Raw genomic sequence first — 21,853 nt, 5'->3', positions numbered from 1 at the left:
TCATGTGTTTTGGATTGTAGGCAACAACGACGTTGCAACTCGAAGTGTTTAATTACATCTTGCAAAATTTTTTGCGATTCAAAGAAGCGATTTGGCCTACCAAAGTGAAATTTGCGGGAAAACATGCGACGCAAAGATTTAGATGCAAACTGTTGTTTTCCGATAATAATAATTTTCTAAGTAATAATCTCGGTTGTCATTATAAGAGCACAAAACTTATTAAAAGAGAAGACTTTCGAGATAATCGAAGGTTTCACTTTGAACCCTTAGGTCAAGGCTATCGTCATATGGCCGCAATGATTCTCAGCGTTTTAGAAGAATTTGTTAAAGAATGGTAATTATATCGTTATGATGTTGTGCTGCTTTTTTCATCTTTGCTGATTTCAAGTTCAGTATTGCTTTTGCTTTAAGTTGAATTCAGGTTTAGGTGGCCTTCAAGCATTCAGGTTCCCAAGTCACTAGATCCTTCGGCGCCCCATCCTCGTTTCAGATGCACGATTTGTTGAATTTGGATTCCGCTGTTGAAATGGTGAACTTGGTGCCAACTGGACAAATGCCATTTATGATGGCTCTGGTGGGATGAGGACCGACTGAAGTCACTGCCACATTGTTCACAAACACTTCAGGAGATTAAGGGAAACATTTCCAAGTCATCTACATGGTTAGAGATACCTTAATGAATCACCTTGTCATTTTCAAGGTCATTTTCAATCACCTTGTCATTATTTACTTGTGAAATAATTCAAAAGGACCGCCGTTTTGATAATGTTTGTGGTGAACAGATTTCAAGAAAAAGCTTTGAGACGTTTAGCATAACGCCCATTAAAAGCGGGAAAAAATGGGGGGGGTGGTCAAGGGTTGCACAATTTTATGTCCTCAAACATCTTGACTTTGCTAACAGTGCTTGTCATCGGCACGATGATTGGGGAACGATGCGAAAATCAACAGTTTGCTCTAACGACGATGCCCAAAGTGAGTTAAGAATCAGTTTCGTTTTTTTTTAAAAAAACAATTGATAAGAGTAATTTTTCAAGTTTTGCCCTTTTGATATTTTGAACGCAGCATTTCATGTAGCTAAGAAGCCGTCAGCTAAAAGTTCCTAGATTGAGGTGTTCACTGTGCCCATTTTATAGCTGCGAAGCTGTAAGCTGTGCGGAGATATATTGCGGTGATCTTGTTTTTCCCTTGTATCGTCGTCTGACGCTCTTTTTTCGTTTTACATTTTTTCACGGCCAACCTAGGTTTCTGAGATCCTGCACTCACTTACCTTCAAAATAGACATTATTTTTCTCAAAAAATAGCAGTGTGCAAGAGAAGGTGGAAACAGTTGAAAAGAGACAAAATCAGTGCAAAAAAATCAAATTTTTATTTTTAAATCAAATTCTTTATATGATGGAGCTAAAAAGTGACCCCCCCAACCTAAGTTTTTGAGCTCCTGCTCTCACCTTCCTTCAAATTAGAACTAATGCTTCTCAAAAAAAAATAGCTGTGTGCAAGATAAAGTGGAAACAGTTGAAAAGAGACAAAATCAGTGCAATAAAATCAAATTTTTATTTTTAAATCAAATTCTTTATATGATGGAGCTAAAAAGTGACCCCCCCAACCTAGGTTTTCGAGCTCCTGCTCTCACCTTCCTTCAAATTAGACCTAATGCTTCTCAAAAAAAATAGCTGTGTGCAAGATAAAGTGGAAACAGTTGAAAAGAGACAAAATCAGTGCAATAAAATCAAATTTTTATTTTTAAATCAAATTCTTTATATGATGGAGCTAAAAAGTGACCCCCAACCTAGGTTTTTGAGCTCCTGCTCTCACCTTCCTTCAAATTTGACCTAATGCTTCTCAAAAAATAGCTGTGTGCAAGATAAAGTGGAAACAGTTGAAAAGAGACAAAATCAGTGCAAAAAAATCAAATTTTTTATTTTTAAATCAAATTCTTTATATGATGGAGCTAAAAAGTGACCCCCCAACCTAGGTTTTTGAGCTCCTGCTCTCACCTTCCTTCAAATTAGACTTAATGCTTCTCAAAAAAATAGCTGTGTGCAAGATAAAGTGGAAACAGTTGAAAAGAGACAAAATCAGTGCAATAAAATCAAATTTTTTATTTTTAAATCAAATTTTTTATATGATGGAGCTAAAAAGTGACCCCCCAACCTAGGTTTTTGAGCTCCTGCTCTCACCTTCTTTCAAATTAGACCTAATGCTTCTCAAAAAAAAGCTCTGCGCAAGATAAAGTGGAAACAGTTGAAAAGAGACAAAATCAGTGCAATAAAATCAAATTTTTTATTTTTAAATCAAATTCTTTATATGATGGAGCTAAAAAGTGACCCCCCCAACCTAAGTTTTTGAGCTCCTGCTCTCACCTTCCTTCAAATTAGAACTAATGCTTCTCAAAAAAAATAGCTGTGTGCAAGATAAAGTGGAAACAGTTGAAAAGAGACAAAATCAGTGCAATAAAATCAAATTTTTATTTTTAAATCAAATTCTTTATAAGATGGAGCTAAAAAGTGACCCCCCAACCTAGGTTTTTGAGCTCCTGCTCTCACCTTCCTTCAAATTAGACCTAATGCTTCTCAAAAAAATAGCTGTGTGCAAGATAAAGTGGAAACAGTTGAAAAGAGACAAAATCAGTGCAAAAAAATCAAATTTTTTATTTTTAAATCAAATTCTTTATATGATGGAGCTAAAAAGTGACCCCCCAACCTGGGTTTTTGAGCTCTTGCTCTCACCTTCCTTCAAATTAGACCTAATGCTTCTCAAAAAAGTAGCTGTGTGCAAGATAAAGTGGAAACAGTTGAAAAGAGACAAAATCAGTGCAATAAAATCAAATTTTTATTTTTAAATCAAATTCTTTATATGATGGAGCTAAAAAGTGACCCCCCAACCTAGGTTTTCGAGCTCCTGCTCTCACCTTCCTTCAAATTAGACCTAATGCTTCTCAAAAAATATCTTTGTGCAAGATAAAGTGGAAACAGTTGAAAAGAGACAAAATCAGTGCAAAAAAATCAAATTTTTTATTTTTAAATCAAATTCTTTATATGATGGAGCTAAAAAGTGACCCCCCAACCTGGGTTTTTGAGCTCTTGCTCTCACCTTCCTTCAAATTAGACCTAATGCTTCTCAAAAAAAATAGCTGTGTGCAAGATAAAGTGGAAACAGTTGAAAAGAGACAAAATCAGTGCAATAAAATCAAATTTTTATTTTTAAATCAAATTCTTTATATGATGGAGCTAAAAAGTGACCCCCCAACCTAGGTTTTTGAGCTCCTGCTCTCACCTTCTTTCAAATTAGACCTAATGCTTCTCAAAAAAAAGCTCTGCGCAAGATAAAGTGGAAACAGTTGAAAAGAGACAAAATCAGTGCAATAAAATCAAGTTTTTTATTTTTAAATCAAATTCTTTATATGATGGAGCTAAAAAGTGACCCCCCCCAACCTAAGTTTTTGAGCTCCTGCTCTCACCGTCCTTCAAATTAGAACTAATGCTTCTCAAAAAAAATAGCTGTGTACAAGATAAAGTGGAAACAGTTGAAAAGAGACAAAATCAGTGCAATAAAATCAAATTTTTATTTTTAAATCAAATTCTTTATATGATGGAGCTAAAAAGTGACCCCCCAACCTAGGTTTTTGAGCTCCTGCTCTCACCTTCCTTCAAATTAGACCTAATGCTTCTCAAAAAAATAGCTGTGTGCAAGATAAAGTGGAAACAGTTGAAAAGAGACAAAATCAGTGCAAAAAAATCAAATTTTTTATTTTTAAATCAAATTCTTTATATGATGGAGCTAAAAAGTGACCCCCCAACCTGGGTTTTTGAGCTCTTGCTCTCACCTTCCTTCAAATTAGACCTAATGCTTCTCAAAAAAGTAGCTGTGTGCAAGATAAAGTGGAAACAGTTGAAAAGAGACAAAATCAGTGCAATAAAATCAAATTTTTATTTTTAAATCAAATTCTTTATATGATGGAGCTAAATAGTGACCCCCCCAACCTAGGTTTTCGAGCTCCTGCTCTCACCTTCCTTCAAATTAGACCTAATGCTTCTCAAAAAAATATCTGTGTGCAAGATAAAGTGGAAACAGTTGAAAAGAGACAAAATCAGTGCAAAAAAATCAAATTTTTTATTTTTAAATCAAATTCTTTATATGATGGAGCTAAAAAGTGACCCCCCAACCTGGGTTTTTGAGCTCTTGCTCTCACCTTCCTTCAAATTAGACCTAATGCTTCTCAAAAAAAATAGCTGTGTGCAAGATAAAGTGGAAACAGTTGAAAAGAGACAAAATCAGTGCAATAAAATCAAATTTTTATTTTTAAATCAAATTCTTTATATGATGGAGCTAAAAAGTGACCCCCAACCTAGGTTTTTGAGCTCCTGCTCTCACCTTCCTTCAAATTTGACCTAATGCTTCTCAAAAAAATAGCTGTGTGCAAGATAAAGTGGAAACAGTTGAAAAGAGACAAAATCAGTGCAAAAAAATCAAATTTTTTATTTTTAAATCAAATTCTTTATATGATGGAGCTAAAAAGTGACCCCCCAACATGGGTTTTTGAGCTCTTGCTCTCGCCTTCCTTCAAATTAGACCTAATGCTTCTCAAAAAAAATAGCTGTGTGCAAGATAAAGTGGAAACAGTTGAAAAGAGACAAAATCAGTGCAAAAAAATCAAATTTTTTATTTTTAAATCAAATTCTTTATATGATGGAGCTAAAAAGTGACCCCCCAACCTAGGTTTTTGAGCTCCTGCTCTCACCTACCTTCAAATTAGACCTAATGCTTCTCAAAAAAATAGCTGTGTGCAAGATAAAGTGGAAACAGTTGAAAAGAGACAAAATCAGTGCAAAAAAATCAAATTTTTTATTTTTAAATCCAATTCTTTATATGATGGAGCTAAAAAGTGACCCCCCAACCTAGGGTTTTGAGCTCCTGCTCTCACCTTCCTTCAAATTAGACCTAATGCTTCTCAAAAAAATAGCTGTGTGCAAGATAAAGTGGAAACAGTTGAAAAGAGACAAAATCAGTGCAAAAAATCAAATTTTTTATTTTTAAATCAAATTCTTTATATGATGGAGCTAAAAAGTGACCCCCCAACCTGGGTTTTTGAGCTCTTGCTCTCACCTTCCTTCAAATTAGACCTAATGCTTCTCAAAAAAGTAGCTGTGTGCAAGATAAAGTGGAAACAGTTGAAAAGAGACAAAATCAGTGCAATAAAATCAAATTTTTATTTTTAAATCAAATTCTTTATATGATGGAGCTAAAAAGTGACCCCCCAACCTAGGTTTTCGAGCTCCTGCTCTCACCTACCTTCAAATTAGACCTAATGCTTCTCAAAAAAATAGCTGTGTGCAAGATAAAGTGGAAACAGTTGAAAAGAGACAAAATCAGTGCAAAAAAAATCAAACTTTTTATTTTTAAATCAAATTCTTTATATGATGGAGCTAAAAAGTGACCCCCCCAACCTAGGTTTTCGAGCTCCTGCTCTCACCTTCCTTCAAATTAGACCTAATGCTTCTCAAAAAAATATCTGTGTGCAAGATAAAGTGGAAACAGTTGAAAAGAGACAAAATCAGTGCAAAAAAATCAAATTTTTTATTTTTAAATCAAATTCTTTATATGATGGAGCTAAAAAGTGACCCCCCAACCTGGGTTTTTGAGCTCTTGCTCTCACCTTCCTTCAAATTAGACCTAATGCTTCTCAAAAAAAATAGCTGTGTGCAAGATAAAGTGGAAACAGTTGAAAAGAGACAAAATCAGTGCAATAAAATCAAATTTTTATTTTTAAATCAAATTCTTTATATGATGGAGCTAAAAAGTGACCCCCAACCTAGGTTTTTGAGCTCCTGCTCTCACCTTCCTTCAAATTTGACCTAATGCTTCTCAAAAAAATAGCTGTGTGCAAGATAAAGTGGAAACAGTTGAAAAGAGACAAAATCAGTGCAAAAAAATCAAATTTTTTATTTTTAAATCAAATTCTTTATATGATGGAGCTAAAAAGTGACCCCCCAACATGGGTTTTTGAGCTCTTGCTCTCGCCTTCCTTCAAATTAGACCTAATGCTTCTCAAAAAAAATAGCTGTGTGCAAGATAAAGTGGAAACAGTTGAAAAGAGACAAAATCAGTGCAAAAAAATCAAATTTTTTATTTTTAAATCAAATTCTTTATATGATGGAGCTAAAAAGTGACCCCCCAACCTAGGTTTTTGAGCTCCTGCTCTCACCTACCTTCAAATTAGACCTAATGCTTCTCAAAAAAATAGCTGTGTGCAAGATAAAGTGGAAACAGTTGAAAAGAGACAAAATCAGTGCAAAAAAATCAAATTTTTTATTTTTAAATCCAATTCTTTATATGATGGAGCTAAAAAGTGACCCCCCAACCTAGGTTTTTGAGCTCCTGCTCTCACCTTCCTTCAAATTAGACCTAATGCTTCTCAAAAAAATAGCTGTGTGCAAGATAAAGTGGAAACAGTTGAAAAGAGACAAAATCAGTGCAAAAAATCAAATTTTTTATTTTTAAATCAAATTCTTTATATGATGGAGCTAAAAAGTGACCCCCCAACCTGGGTTTTTGAGCTCTTGCTCTCACCTTCCTTCAAATTAGACCTAATGCTTCTCAAAAAAGTAGCTGTGTGCAAGATAAAGTGGAAACAGTTGAAAAGAGACAAAATCAGTGCAATAAAATCAAATTTTTATTTTTAAATCAAATTCTTTATATGATGGAGCTAAAAAGTGACCCCCCAACCTAGGTTTTCGAGCTCCTGCTCTCACCTTCCTTCAAATTAGACCTAATGCTTCTCAAAAAATATCTTTGTGCAAGATAAAGTGGAAACAGTTGAAAAGAGACAAAATCAGTGCAAAAAAATCAAATTTTTTATTTTTAAATCAAATTCTTTATATGATGGAGCTAAAAAGTGACCCCCCAACCTGGGTTTTTGAGCTCTTGCTCTCACCTTCCTTCAAATTAGACCTAATGCTTCTCAAAAAAATAGCTGTGTGCAAGATAAAGTGGAAACAGTTGAAAAGAGACAAAATCAGTGCAATAAAATCAAATTTTTATTTTTAAATCAAATTCTTTATATGATGGAGCTAAAAAGTGACCCCCCAACCTAGGTTTTTGAGCTCCTGCTCTCACCTTCCTTCAAATTAGATCTAATGCTTCTCAAAAAAATAGCTGTGTGCAAGATAAAGTGGAAACAGTTGAAAAGAGACAAAATCAGTGCAAAAAATCAAATTTTTTATTTTTAAATCAAATTCTTTATATGATGGAGCTGAAAAGTGACCCCCCAACCTGGGTTTTTTGAGCTCCTGCTCTCGCCTTCCTTCAAATTAGACCTATTGCTTCTCAAAAAAATAGCTGTGTGCAAGATAAAGTGGAAACAGTTGAAAAGAGACAAAATCAGTGCAAAAAAAATCAAATTTTTTATTTTTAAATCAAATTCTTTATATGATGGAGCTAAAAAGTGACCCCCAACCTAGGTTTTTGAGCTCCTGCTCTCACCTACCTTCAAATTAGACCTAATGCTTCTCAAAAAAATAGCTGTGTGCAAGATAAAGTGGAAACAGTTGAAAAGAGACAAAATCAGTGCAAAAAAATCAAATTTTTTATTTTTAAATCCAATTCTTTATATGATGGAGCTAAAAAGTGACCCCCCAACCTAGGTTTTTGAGCTCCTGCTCTCACCTACCTTCAAATTAGACCTAATGCTTCTCAAAAAAATAGCTGTGCGCAAGATAAAGTGGAAACAGTTGAAAAGAGACAAAATCAGTGCAAAAAAATCAAATTTTTTTATTTTTAAATCCAATTCTTTATATGATGGAGCTAAAAAGTGACCCCCCAACCTAGGTTTTTAAGCTCCTGCTCTCGCCTTCCTTCAAATTAGACCTAATGCTTCTCAAAAAAATAGCTGTGTGCAAGATAAAGTGGAAACACTTGAAAAGAGACAAAATCAGTGCAAAAAAAATCAAATTTTTTATTTTTATATCAAATTCTTTATATGATGGAGCTAAAAAGTGACCACCCCAACCTAGGTTTTTGAGCTCCTGCTCTCACCTTCATTCAAATTAGAACTAATGCTTCTCAAAAAAAATAGCTGTGTGCAAGATATAGTGGAAACAGTTGAAAAGAGACAAAATCAGTGCAATAAAATCAAATTTTTATTTTTAAATCAAATTCTTTATATGATGGAGCTAAAAAGTGACCCCCCAACCTAGGTTTTTGAGCTCCTGCTCTCACCTTCCTTCAAATTAGACCTACTGCTTCTCAAAAAATAGCTGTGTGCAAGATAAAGTGGAAACAGTTGAAAAGAGACAAAATCAGTGCAAAAAAATCAAATTTTTTATTTTTAAATCAAATTCTTTATATGATGGAGCTAAAAAGTGACCCCCCAACCTGGGTTTTTGAGCTCTTGCTCTCACCTTCCTTCAAATTAGACCTAATGTTTCTCAAAAAAAATAGCTGTGTGCAAGATAAAGTGGAAACAGTTGAAAAGAGACAAAATCAGTGCAATAAAATCAAATTTTTATTTTTAAATCAAATTCTTTATATGATGGAGCTAAAAAGTGACCCCCGAACCTAGGTTTTTGAGCTCCTGCTCTCACCTTCCTTCAAATTAGACCTAATGCTTCTCAAAAAAATAGCTGTGTGCAAGATAAAGTGGAAACAGTTGAAAAGAGACAAAATCAGTGCAAAAAAATCAAATTTTTTATTTTTAAATCAAATTCTTTATATGATGGAGCTGAAAAGTGACCCCCCAACCTGGGTTTTTGAGCTCTTGCTCTCGCCTTCCTTCAAATTAGACCTAATGCTTCTCAAAAAAATAGCTGTGTGCAAGATAAAGTGGAAACAGTTGAAAAGAGACAAAATCAGTGCAAAAAAAATCAAACTTTTTATTTTTAAATCAAATTCTTTATATGATGGAGCTAAAAAGTGACCCCCAACCTAGGTTTTTGAGCTCCTGCTCTCACCTACCTCCAAATTAGACCTAATGCTTCTCAAAAAAATAGCTGTGTGCAAGATAAAGTGGAAACAGCTGAAAAGAGACAAAATCAGTGCAAAAAAATCAAATTTTTTCTTTTTAAATCAAATTCTTTATATGATGGAGCTAAAAAGTGACCCCCCAACCTAGGTTTTTGAGCTCCTGCTCTCACCTACCTTCAAACTAGACCTAATGCTTCTCAAAAAAATAGCTGTGTGCAAGATAAAGTGGAAACAGTTGAAAAGAGACAAAATCAGTGCAAAAAAATCAAATTTTTTCTTTTTAAATCAAATTCTTTATATGATGGAGCTAAAAAGTGACCCCCCAACCTAGGTTTTTAAGCTCCTGCTCTCACCTTCCTTCAAATTAGACCTAATGCTTCTCAAAAAAAAATAGCTGTGTGCAAGATAAAGTGGAAACAGTTGAAAAGAGACAAAATCAGTGCAAAAAAAATCAAATTTTTTATTTTTAAATCAAATTCTTTATATGATGGAGCTGAAAAGTGACCCCCCAACCTAGGTTTTTGAGCTCCTGCTCTCACCTACCTTCAATTTAGACCTAAAGCTTCTCAAAAAATAGCTGTGTGCAAGATAAAGTGGAAACAGTTGAAAAGAGACAAAATCAGTGCAAAAAAATCAAATTTTTTATTTTTAAATCCAATTCTTTACATGATGGAGCTAAAAAGTGACCCCCCAACCTAGGTTTTTGAGCTCCTGCTCTCACCTTCCTTCAAGTTAGACCTAATGCTTCTCAACAAATTGAGCTGTGTGATTTCTGATTAATGAACTATCCTGAATCCTACGGAATAATTGACCAAGTTCTTTTTAATGATTGACGTCAAAGATTGCATATAGCACATTATTAGCGCAAACAACCGAGCAGATTACAGCCGCTGTGAGTCTTTCTTTTATTTTTCTGTGACTTTATTCTGGTACCAAAGGAAGTCGAAATACTCCTGTCCTTCTCTTCGCCTACTTCCATCGAGCCTCCCCCACCCCCCCCCCCACCCCAGGAGCATGCGCTATTTGTGTTACATAAACGTGCTGGTGGATAGAAACGGGTGGATAGTCTGCATAACTTTTTTAAGGAGGGGTATTCTTTATTTGTATTGAGGAGACACTAATTTTCTGACATATTATGTAATTCAAATGTAATTTTGACGTTCAAATGTTTAGGTTTCCTTTAATTTTGTTCAGCTGGACGGGATCGACAACCTTCGGTCTTTACTCATCCGGCCAATCGGACCAGAGCCGAGCGCACCAGACGCTGTTATTCCACCTCCAACCTCCTGAAACCGACCTCCGACCACCGACCTCCGACCTCCGGCTGTGATTTCTTTGGCTGTACGTGTGAATGAGGAGAATTCAAATCTTGTGAACTCAAAACTTGCAACAACTAAAACTTAATCGTACAAACACACGATTTTGATTTTGACTGCATGATTACATGATTTTAACCAAATTACTGTAAACAAAATTTATGCTTAATATAAATGCTCAAATTTATGCTTTGCACAGCGTCAATTTTGCAAATTAAGTGCCACTTGAGCAAACAAAGCGCGGTAAAATGAGCAGGAAGGCAAGCTGAAAATTGCTTCTATTAGTCATGATGCTAATTTTAAGCGAATACTAAGCATCCTGCGCATCCTAAATCAAGCGAATCTTCGCATCATGCGCATCTTAAAATCATGCTTTGCAGGCAAAAGACAGTTTATGATTCATTCTGTCAAGAAAAAAGGAAGTTTATTATTTCATACTATGCAGCCCATCGACATAGTAGAAGCTAAAAAGACAGTCATAAACAGTCATAAACAGTCTATAAAGTGTCATGATCAGTAAACTTGACATAATAAAACACATAATTGAAATGTAATGATTCAGCACTGAAATAGTATGTGAGGTAGGTCCGGGGAAATATTTGCAGTTTTTAGCTGTGAAAATTTCACAATAAAGAGGTTGATAGCCGTGAAACATTTTTTTACCACTTTTACAACGAGTGTTTTCACCACTTAGTGTAAACGAAAATTTCAACGCTAAAGATCTTAAACCGTGCAAAAAATCAAACCAAAAATTATGAGTTAATCTGATTTAGATTATAAATAATTATCCAGGAAGTACGTGACAGGTGGCGCAAAAAAAAATTCTGAAACCCTTAAAGAAAAAGAGGTGCGGTGTTTGAACCCGTAAAAGTCAGCAGTGAAGATGCAGTTAAAATGCAGTGACAAATGCAAGAAAAAATTGCCGCTAAATCTGCTATTATTAGAAGAATTAACAGCTAAGAAATGCAAAACTTTCAAAGTTCACACACAAGATGCGGGGGTTTTGCGGAATAGTTGTGAAAAAACTTTTTCAAGACTTTTCAACGCAAATCTTGACAAAATTTTTACCCGGGATTTGTGCTTGGTTGCACTGGAAAAATCTGCGCCACTCAGTGATCAACGGTTTCTTTGTTGTTGCTCATATAAATTTAATTTTTGATTTTGTTTTCATAATCCCCTTTTCTTTTCCCAGGGAGCCTTTTTAAGGTTTTTTTGTTACATTGGCCATTTTAATTTTTCTAATATAAATATATATCAAAGATATGATCTCTAAGAAAAATTTTGGCGATATTTATTCTAACTCAAATATCTCTTTTCTTAATAGAAGTAAATTTTACTGTTTTTTTCCCACTTATTGGGGCGTTATATGCTCAAATGAGTTTATTGTCAGCAAATTTTGGTCGATCGCTGTATTGCTGTGGTAGCAAGTCATGAGTGGTTTTAACAAAAAATCCAGATTTATTGTCGAAATTTCAAAAATATGGGTTTTTTGAAGCTTAAGTCAACAATCTCTTTTGTACCATAATTTTTTTTTTAATTTTTAGCATAATCATTGCCAAATTTTTGATTTTTTAAAAAAATATATCTTTAAATCATCGAAATTTTTTTATGCTGCTTCTGACCTTGTGAACATATAGCAAGACCGCTATTAGTCCCATTGTGGTTTCATAATCGAAGGGATTTAGATGATATTGAGGAGCCGTCATTTATTTAAGACATTTACTTCTTTTTGACTTTTTAACTCTCAATGACAATTCAAGCTAAAGCAGTGATTTCGGTAACACAAAGATAGGAAAGAACGAAAAGTAATGAGTGGTTGCAAAGCAACAATTCCTTGAAATTTGTTCTTAAAGCGGAGAGAACATTTTGTGTTTGAATGAGGTTTAGAAATTTGATGGTAAAATTTTTCACGTCGAGTAATTTGATTGATACCTTTGATGTTAATTCTGTTGATTTCCTGCAAGTTTATTTATAATTTCATAGGAGGGTCTTGTAAATTTTTGCGATTTTTTGAGTCTACTTGCTGACATTGATGAATGAGAGCACACTTGTTTTCTCTTTCATATAATTTTAGTCGATGATTTATAGGTTTGGCACAATTTTATTTTCGTAAGCTTGGGTTTTTTTAGTCTGATGTTTGCCTTTTGCGTCCATCTGTTGTGGTTTCGTGAGTATGATTTAACCTCATTAATAAAAGCCAATATTGGGCTTTGTAGAACGCTGTCAAGGAAAGTTTTATATGTTTGATGTCAGTAGGTTATGCTGTATACTGAAAAATTGCTTATCAGCAACAATTTTTAATGACTTTTGACTATTTTACGTCTTTCATCGTTTTTTCTGCCGACAGATTTTGCTCATTAATGACAGTTCACTGCTGCTATCTGCTAAAACTAATTGAATTGCTTTTGAGTCTTTCATTTTATACTAATCTTATTTTAAAAAAATACAATTGGCATTTAATTTTTCTACGTGTTTGTCTGTTTTTGTTGTCTTGTCTCATATTTCCAATAATATCAGGTCTCATGAGTATTCTAAGGCAGTCAAAGGGATTTAGTGAATTTATGTTTATCTATGTTTTTTAAATCTTGCTTTAATTTGTTGTTATTTGTTTTGCTTGTTGTCTTTTTTTGTCACTTTGTCATTTAGTGCAATTAAGAGACGTTTCTCTCAAAAACACACTTGCTGAATACTATGAAAAAGATTTTGTTTTCAAACTGCGGTTAAGATTTTTAACAAGAAGTAACTTGTTTTTTTTTTAACTTTGATGCAACGAATTCCTTCTGAAATGTCACTTTAGTCCTTTTCCCTTGACTTTTTTTCAGTTGTTTCTCTGAAAATTTATTTGCATTGGTTCAATAAATTTTCATTTGTACGGGTTAACTTGGCATCATCATACTTCCGAAAATATTTTGCTTTCCATCAAAGGCCAAAATTGTTTATTATCTTCGTTTTTGGAGCTGAACTCGAGCACTGTTTCTGATTTTGGGTTCATGACGTCAATTTTGCCACAAGCTGTATTATTTTGGTCAATCAATTGATAAATTGCTGGATATAATAAATTTTATCTGGGAATGCAGAAACCAAATAGAGTTCGAGCAAGATATGGAACAAGTTTGTTTTTTAAGTGAGCTGAGATTTTTGTTTTTGACAAAATTATGTGTTTACGTCATGAAACTATTTCGTGTTCAAGAAATTGCTATTGTGATGATTTTTTTCTCAACTAAATGTGAAGTGTTTTGCTCAAATCATTTTTGATTCCTTCTGGTGCAAGAAGAAATATTGAAACTGATGTCAAGCTCACTGGCATACATGTCTGTCCTATTTTGAGAATGCTTTAAATTTTAATTTAGAAACCATAATCTATCCTTTATAATTACGACTTTTTCCTATCTCTGCTTGGATGGCCAAGAAACTGGACAAGCGGGGCCCGTACATTATGTGCAAACGCACATAACCAAGCCTCCTTGTTTTTTTTCTAGGTGTTTACCGTTTACTCTGAGAGGGTGCCTACAATCTTCCAGGATGCAAATGGAAGCACCGGTTGAAAGCACCCCAGGCTTTCAATCTCAGTCCGCCCATTTTGTCAGTTAATTTACTTTGCCCACAAAGTTTAAAACATCCCAGTACAGGTTCTATTAGAAGAAAAGAAAATATTATCAAAATCAGAAATTGCTAGAGGGATAATTCTCAGAATCGTAGTTAGGTCATGATATGGTTCACTGAAGAATTCACAATCCATTAATCATATTCCCTTTCATTTGATTCTTGATTTCGTTGACATTGTTCAATTCAAAAATTTGAGATCAGCAGATCTGAATAAGCAACACCTTTTATAATTACCTTTAATCCCAAACCGTTTAGATTTCTTCTCATACTGCCAACGAGGAGGATTCTGAATTCACTGAAGTTGTAATTATTACTCAAAGGTGGTATGAAATACAAATGTAATGATAATCACACGAACGCTTTTTCTCAGGTATTTCCGGTATGTTTAATCTCCTCTGATATACTGTGAGAATTTTCCTTGTCCATCCTACTACCCGTCTAAAAAAAGACCGTGTGTGAACCCATTAAAGGAACTTTAGGACTGTTTAACAAATAATTTGAGTCGATGCCGTCTCCCCTTGATTTTTTGGGTCTGTTCATAAAATCTTGACCTCGACTTGGGGTCTCTAATATCTGACCTTAAATTGAAGAACTCCTCGTATTTGCTGACATTAATGGCAGCCGTAGTCTCATCGATCTGAGTCACTGACAACTCTGGCACACTGGCTTTTACACTGACTGACGCCCAGGAGGAATATTGATATTTGGATATGTTGTTCGATAAGCCACAATGGATGACGAAACGGACATAGAACTGGTAGTGATCTCGGAGGCTCAGAGTTTCAGGCCATGTAAATGGAGGTGACGTTGCCACGCGAAGAGCTGAGACAGAAAAAGCCATTAAAAGCCAATTAGCAAGAAAACGTATATTCGTTCCGACCCCAATTGTGGGGGGAGGAACTATATACTCAAATGTGTTTTTTTTGTTCCGACAATTTTGGCCGATCGCTATATTCATCGCAGAGAATTGCGAGTGGTATCAAAAAAAAGCTCGTCCAGCGTAGAATTCGAAACTAAAAAGATTTTTTTAAATTTCGTTTCTTTCCAGGATTTATCAAGGATTGAAGCTTTGTGTGAACACGAGATATTTTGTTCACTTTTAGTGTAAATTTTCTTCAAATTAAGTTGTTTTTTTTTTATAAAAAATATTAATTCAAAATTATATTTCAGCCACAAGCTGGATTAATTTTGAGTTCCTAATAGAAGAATAACGATAAAAAAGACTAGTTTCGGTCTCATAGGGAAATTTACTATAAAAAACGAATTCTATTTGAGTTTTTTTTTAGAAAACTTTTCACATTTTTCTTAAGTGCCCTAGAAACTATTCCATTCTCATATCGAGGTTCCGTTAAGTATAAACCTGGTTTACAGTCTATTGGACCATAATGAACAAAACAATTTGTTTTCAAGGAATCGCTTGTGTTCTTTTTGGCTTCGAATCTGAGTTTTCGTAACTTTAAATGAAAATTTGATTTTCCTTTTTTTGTGTTTTACTAAAATTTTGGAGCCGTATGGCATAGACTACTGGCAGAGTCATTGACTATACCTGCGATAAGTTTTTCATTGAGCATTAGGAGAACCTATCTAGAGCTTTGAGAGGAAAGCTAATGGCTGTAAAGACTTTAAAAATGGTTTTCCGAGAAATTTTTTTAACATTAACCGACCTTAAACTTATTTTCGTGAATTCTAAGTCAGTCTCGGTAATGACAGGACCTCCTTTCCTTTAATTGCAACCAATATTAATCTTTTCAGCAGTTTTATTTTCTAACTAATTTTTACATGGTTTCAATGCCCTAAGATTTCATAAATTTTTTTTTTAATTTTTTGATTTTTTCGTATTTTTGGTTCCTCATGAAATCTTATCACATTATCCTGATATTGATATCTCCCGTTGGCTTAAGAACACGTTCAATGCATAATGGATAAAACTTTCAGCGAAGTTTATAGCACCAATATTTAGAAGATGATACCGCTAACTAGATTACCTTTTGCTGATTTAGAGAAAAAGGGAGTCCCGTCATTACCGAGATTGACTTACGGTTCACAAAGTTAAGTTTACTATCGATTTATGTTAGAAAAACTTCTCGAAAAGTCAGTTTTTAAAAAGTCTTAACATCCGTTAAGTTCGAAAACTTTCAACAGAATCAATAAACACCCTCAGTTATGTCTCGATTGGAGGACAACGATATTTGTCGTGCATAGGTAATCAATAGGACATCACGATAAGTCTTATGACTATGGAAACAGCAATAACAAATACAACCAAAAACCAAAATATTTCTGTAAAAAAAGTGCGAGAAGAAAGTGTCGAAGCCATTTAAACACACTTCGACACTTTCTTCTCGCACTTTTTTTACAGAAAGATTTTGGTTTTTGCTTGTATTTGTTGTTTCCATAGTCATAAGACTTATCGTGATGTCCTATTGATTACCTATTCACGACAAAATTTTTTGTCCTCCAATCGAGACATAACTGAGGTTGTTTATTGATTCTGTTGAAAGTTTTTGAACTTAACGGCTGTTAAGACTTTATAAAAAATGACTTTTCGAGAAGTTTTTCTAACATAAATCGATATTAAACTTGACTTTGTGACCTGTAAGTCAATCTCGGTAATGACGGAACTCCCTTTTTCTGTAAATCAGCAAAAGTTAAACTAGTTAGCGGTTTCTTCTTCTAAATATTGGTACTATGACTTCGATGCACGAGTTCGCAAATTTTTTTAAACAAATTTTTGGAAATTTTCTTTCGCAATTATGGTTCCTTTTGGAATCTTAACAAATTATCTTTAAATTGATATTTGCATTGACTTAGAGAGGAGGTTTGTTTGACCATACATACAGTTTTCAGTGAAATGCTCATGTTTTAAATGGTTTCGACACACTCTTCTCACGCTTTTCTACATCATTTTCGGATTTTGCCTGTATTTGTTGTTGTTCTCATAGTCATTGACTTACTGTAAATTCTTCATGATGACTTATGAATGACAGTCATCACAGCCATCTTATAGCGACTTATAACTCAGCGTATTTATTAGCTTCCGCTGACAGCTACCGAATTTAATGGCGTTGAAACTATGGTTTTCTCAAAGCTTTCGTCGTTTTGATGCAATTGTTCATTTTTGTTGATTTTTTGGTATCAAAAATGATAGAAAGAAGGAAAAAATGCTGAAATAAATTGAACGCTGAACAGTTTTTTCTTTTTTTAAGGACTTCGACACTTTTCTCGCTCAATTTTTTTTTTGATTTGGCTGTTTTTGCCTCTTTCTTTTCTTATTGTAGCCGTGAAATGCTGACCGGTCTCTTAAGCTTGTATCTGAGGATTGGATGAATGATTTCATCCGAAGCAATCAGTTTATAGCGAATAGTCTTAAAGCTTATTACATCATACATCTTTAAATTTATCAAAGAATTTTCCATTTTTTTCTGTTTTTGTTGTTCTTTTCGACAACTTGTAACTTACTCTCATCATTGAGAGGTCCTATACAATTCCTTTTATTTTAAAAAATAACATGTTTACTGATATTATGAGGCAAGTGTTGTTTTGTTAGTAGGCCAATTTGCGTTTTCACAACGGTTCTGTGAGTAGTGTATTTGGGTTACTTTTTCTCTTCCTTTAGCACAATCGCCTTATAACAGATCCCAATGACTTCCAAATGTGGCCCAGTTAAACAGATTTTTTCTTTCAGAATAATTTAAGCTAAAATATTGTAAAATGAAATTGAAATAAAAAATCCAATATTCAGATAATAGCTTCTGATTTTAATGGTTTCAGTAACTTCTGTTTTCGCAATGTTTGTAATTTGTTGTTCGTATTTTTTCTGTTTTTCTGCATCTTCAGTCCACTCCTATGACTTAATATAACGAGAGTCAGATTCTACTGGTTTTGTTTTCACTCTTTAATAAGTTTATCTAGAACTATATTGTTAAAAGCTAATGGTTTTTAGGACTTTCGAAATTATTTGGTTTAAACAGTTTTGAGTGATTTTTGAATTTCGCCTCATTATTATTCTTTCTTTTCGTCAACATGTTACCTTGTCTGATTAAAGAACAATCCCATCTGCTGTGTAGTTAGGAGAAAGAAAAATTGTGTAGTTAGGGTTTTGTCTGATTGTAATTTAACGTTGTTACTAGGTGCTTTTAAAATTAGATGTTTGATTCCGCCGTAAAATTGTTGCTGGTTTTTTCTCGAGATCTTTTGAGGGGCAGATCTTGTCGCATTGACGCATGGCAATAATTACTTCGACTATTAGTTTGGCTGTGCAACGATTTTTAAACTCAAATATCTATTTTTGATCACCTCTTTGTCAAAATTGTAAGTCAAACGACAATTAAGTCAAAAATGTAGATGAGCGCGGGTCGGAACATCATCTGCGAACGCACATTAATAGTCTCTTTGTCATCTCAATTATTATTCCACTAGCGAGGACTTTCTCTCGCTTCCTGAAAAAAAAAAGAAAAAAGACAGGTTTTTACCTGATGGAATTGGTCAAAACACCTGCTACATAATTACTGAGCAGTTCTTGTTGATCATTACTTCGATCACTAAAAAAAAATTTTTTTCACTCAGATCTTATTCAGCCAAATATGCCTTGTGGAAAAGAAATTTGCAACAAGAAGGTGAAGAAAGCTGAAACTTTCCAACGCAAGTTTGTTGAAGACTTTCGATCACTGAAGCAATTCGTTCACAAGGCTTTTTTAATGTTTCTTCTCAATTCTCTAAGATTTGGAAAACTGTTGGAAAAATTCTGATGGGAAAGTATTAATTATTACGTTTATAGCAATCACCAAATTTGATAAAATGCATCTTATGTTTTAAAACAAAAATAAAAATGGGCCCTTAACATTGAAATTGTCGATGGAAATGGATTTTGAAAGAATTTTTCAATTGTATATTTTAACTTTACGATTAAAGTTATTGACGAGATGGTGATGAATAATTAATATTATGATTACTTTGATTGTTTCTTTTGGTTATATTTCGGTTATGGATTAGTTGGGCAAAGGAGTCGTGTCCATCTGTTTTTGTCATTTAGAAACCATGTCAGTGGCATGAATCTATTCAACGAATAAAGTCATGAGTGCTTTGATGGTTCTTGCTGAGTTAAACAAACAAGAACTGACGACCATTTCTTAAACTAAAGGCGTAGCGTATAGAAATCTCAACTCGGGATGCTCAATGTCCTCCAGTCCGGTGGACTATCTGAACTCAGGACAAAAAATCTGCACGTCAGGGAGTTATAGCCAAGCCAGATTAAATCAGGGTCTCAAATACATACTAAAAACTACTCAAAAGCTAGTTTTTTTGAAATATAGTTTTTAATCCAATAATTACTTGAGTTCTAAATACTTACGATGTGTGTTGTCAGAATCGGTTGTAATTTCAACGGAAATATTTAGACTGTAGACCACTGAAGGAATAATCCAAGTAATCTCTGCCACCATAGAATCCATATCAATGGTGTAATTCACACTTCTAGGAGTCGGTGGATCCGTGCACACATATACCGTCTCAGATGGCGATGTGAAACCATTCAAACGATCTGTTTGGACAATATTATACCAATAAACCGTGGCGGGGTTCACTCCTAAAAAGAAAATCTTTTTGTACATTTTGTAATTCGCTGTTGCAGAGCTCCTTGGTAGAGAAGACCGAGCAATTAAACAAAAATGGCCTGAGAGTTTGATTGGTACCCAACGTTAAAAAAGGTTGATTTGAGACAAACATGTGATAACTTCAGCAATTTCAGTGAAACTTTCGCAAGACAATGGGAATCTTGCAAGATCTGGCAAGACAAATAGTAGTCATGAAAAGTTTTTCAATGTTCGTTCTGGTCAATCTCTGGTCTCATTAGTTCCTATTGAAGCAAACTTTTTGTTCTGTGACGAGGTTTCAAGAGAATAAATAGCATGTATTTTATGAGTTTAATTAAATTTAAAAAACATTGAGTTTATTCAAAAAAAAAGTTTAATTCCAGACAGCTGAACATAAACCGTTACTGTTTTACTTCTTTGCAGTTCTCACTGATTGATATAATACCTATATCTATTTTTACACACAATTAATCTAACTTCAGATTGAACTTTTTTCTTCTTACTCAAGTTTTCTTAATTTCAGTTTTCACTGTCAACAAAGTGCAGCTGCAATGTTCGTTCTTATTCGTTTACATGTTCCTAAGATGAAAAGTTATGCTGAACCACCTTGAAAGATAAATGACTATCTTGGAGGAAAAATACGATTCTCATAAGATCTTGCAAGACATCTATTGGAAGTTAATTTGGATAAAAACTTCTCCAGATGAAGACAAAAAAGGAAATGCAGCCAGAAGACAAATCAGCAGTTTCTATATTATAAAACGTGCATAGAGATCATAGCATTCCTCATGACTATTTTTTATTGCTTCACTTCCAAGTAATCAAAACTTCTGGGTTTTTTTTCAAATTTGCATTTCCTGCAATTACAAACTTTAAAATTTGTAGCCACAACTGGTTTTGAAATTGTGAAATAAAATAAACCGTATAACTTATTTCCACTGCCAATGAAATCATTTAGTTGGTGGGGCAAATTTTGAAAAGAAATTGAAAAAATAAATACGGGAATTTTTTTATTACTATTGCTAATTTTCATTTCTACGGTGTAATCAAAATTGCGTTTTTCTGTCAAACCTTTCTCATTTTCAGGTAGTAAACTTTATTAAGAAAAAATTGAACTGTAGAAGCTCTAGCACTTGTCTCTTTCACCGTTAACAGTCTTGTTGGGCAACAATACGTGGCCAATGTCACAGAAACTGGGTAAACATACACAATTTTGTCGGGCATTTTCACAACCCATAGTTTAAGAATAGTGTTTTCAGGCTGTTGTAGGCAGAATTAATTCAAATTTGCTTCAAAATTGGATATATGTGCACTCATTTTTCACAACGCGTGTTCATGGGGTTAGCCCGAAATTTTGGAACACTCTTTTAGCTAATTTGCTTGATTATTTGGAACACTCTTTTATCACTAATTTGTCTGAAATTTTGGAACACTCTTTTATCACTAATTTGTACGCCATAGGTCACTAGTTTCCACACTACAACTAACTGTTTCCAAATAAATAGGATATTGTTAAATAAATTGAATTGAAGAAAAACTGATTGAGGATTAATATCATAATTTTACTTTTCGGAACTAATTGTGGATAAAGAGCTTAATTAGCTGTTTTGTGGTTAAACTTATCTCTGTTCACATTAACAATTGGGTCTGTGAATTGTTTCTGAAGTAATTACACATACAATTTGGGCAGTAAAGTTTTAGGACAATCACACTTTCTGAATTGTGCAATTGGGTTAATTTTATCCTTAAATACTGGTGACAAAATTCAGGACTTTTCCTCGGTATAAATCAATTAATTCCACGTTTCGTGTACCTATATTTCATCGTTGAAAAGGGTATATGAATAGTAAAAACTGGGGAGTTGTCACTCGATTCCACAAAACGCAAAAGTTTTTGATGAACGATTTTTCGTAAACTGGCCACGTAATGAAATTAGAGAGAGAATTGTGTTCCAAATTCCTGTTTCCATTTTATATCGTTTTCCACACGGGCGAACTGGTTGCATAAAAATTCATTTAATTTATGCGGCATGCCTTTTGCGACCTACTTAAAAGTATTGTCTGCTTCAAAATTTCGGCTTATCAGTTTTTTGGTAAAATGAATGCAATTTTGCTACGAATCTCACAAAATTATATGTCATAACATTTTGTAGAAAATCTTGTTTCACTGGTTGTATAGTTTTTGCTAAATTTTGGCTTTTTTATACCTGCATCCATCCAAATTGATTCAGATCCGTAGTAATTAGGATGAGTGAAGTTGGCAATTTCGTCATCATTCCTGAACAAAATGTAATCCAGAGACCAGTCCTTGTCTTCGGCAGTAATAGACAGTTTCACCCATGACGACGAGTAACTATATATATCCAAGATTACGCCATGCAGG

General features: G+C 34.0%; 1 protein-coding gene across 1 annotated transcript in view; it reads right to left on the bottom strand.

The window, feature by feature from the left end:
* Positions 1 to 442: 442 nt before the first annotated feature.
* LOC142356786 (uncharacterized) overlaps positions 443 to 21,853 on the bottom strand; it is a 26,467-nt gene continuing 5,056 nt past the window's right edge. The window contains exons 4-8 of the mRNA XM_075408579.1: positions 21,678 to 21,853; positions 19,231 to 19,464; positions 14,459 to 14,702; positions 10,171 to 10,326; positions 443 to 599 (exon numbers count right to left, since the gene is read on the bottom strand). The exon at positions 21,678 to 21,853 is cut by the window's right edge and continues 1 nt beyond it. Coding sequence (XP_075264694.1) covers positions 443 to 599; positions 10,171 to 10,326; positions 14,459 to 14,702; positions 19,231 to 19,464; positions 21,678 to 21,853 — 967 coding nt within the window. The remainder of the gene's footprint in view (positions 600 to 10,170; positions 10,327 to 14,458; positions 14,703 to 19,230; positions 19,465 to 21,677) is intronic.

This window comes from Convolutriloba macropyga, unplaced genomic scaffold, assembly GCF_964194025.1.
Source record: "Convolutriloba macropyga unplaced genomic scaffold, txConMacr16.3 SCAFFOLD_1853, whole genome shotgun sequence".
NCBI classification, from domain to species: domain Eukaryota; kingdom Metazoa; phylum Xenacoelomorpha; order Acoela; family Convolutidae; genus Convolutriloba; species Convolutriloba macropyga.
This window is presented reverse-complemented; position numbering and strand designations above follow the sequence as displayed.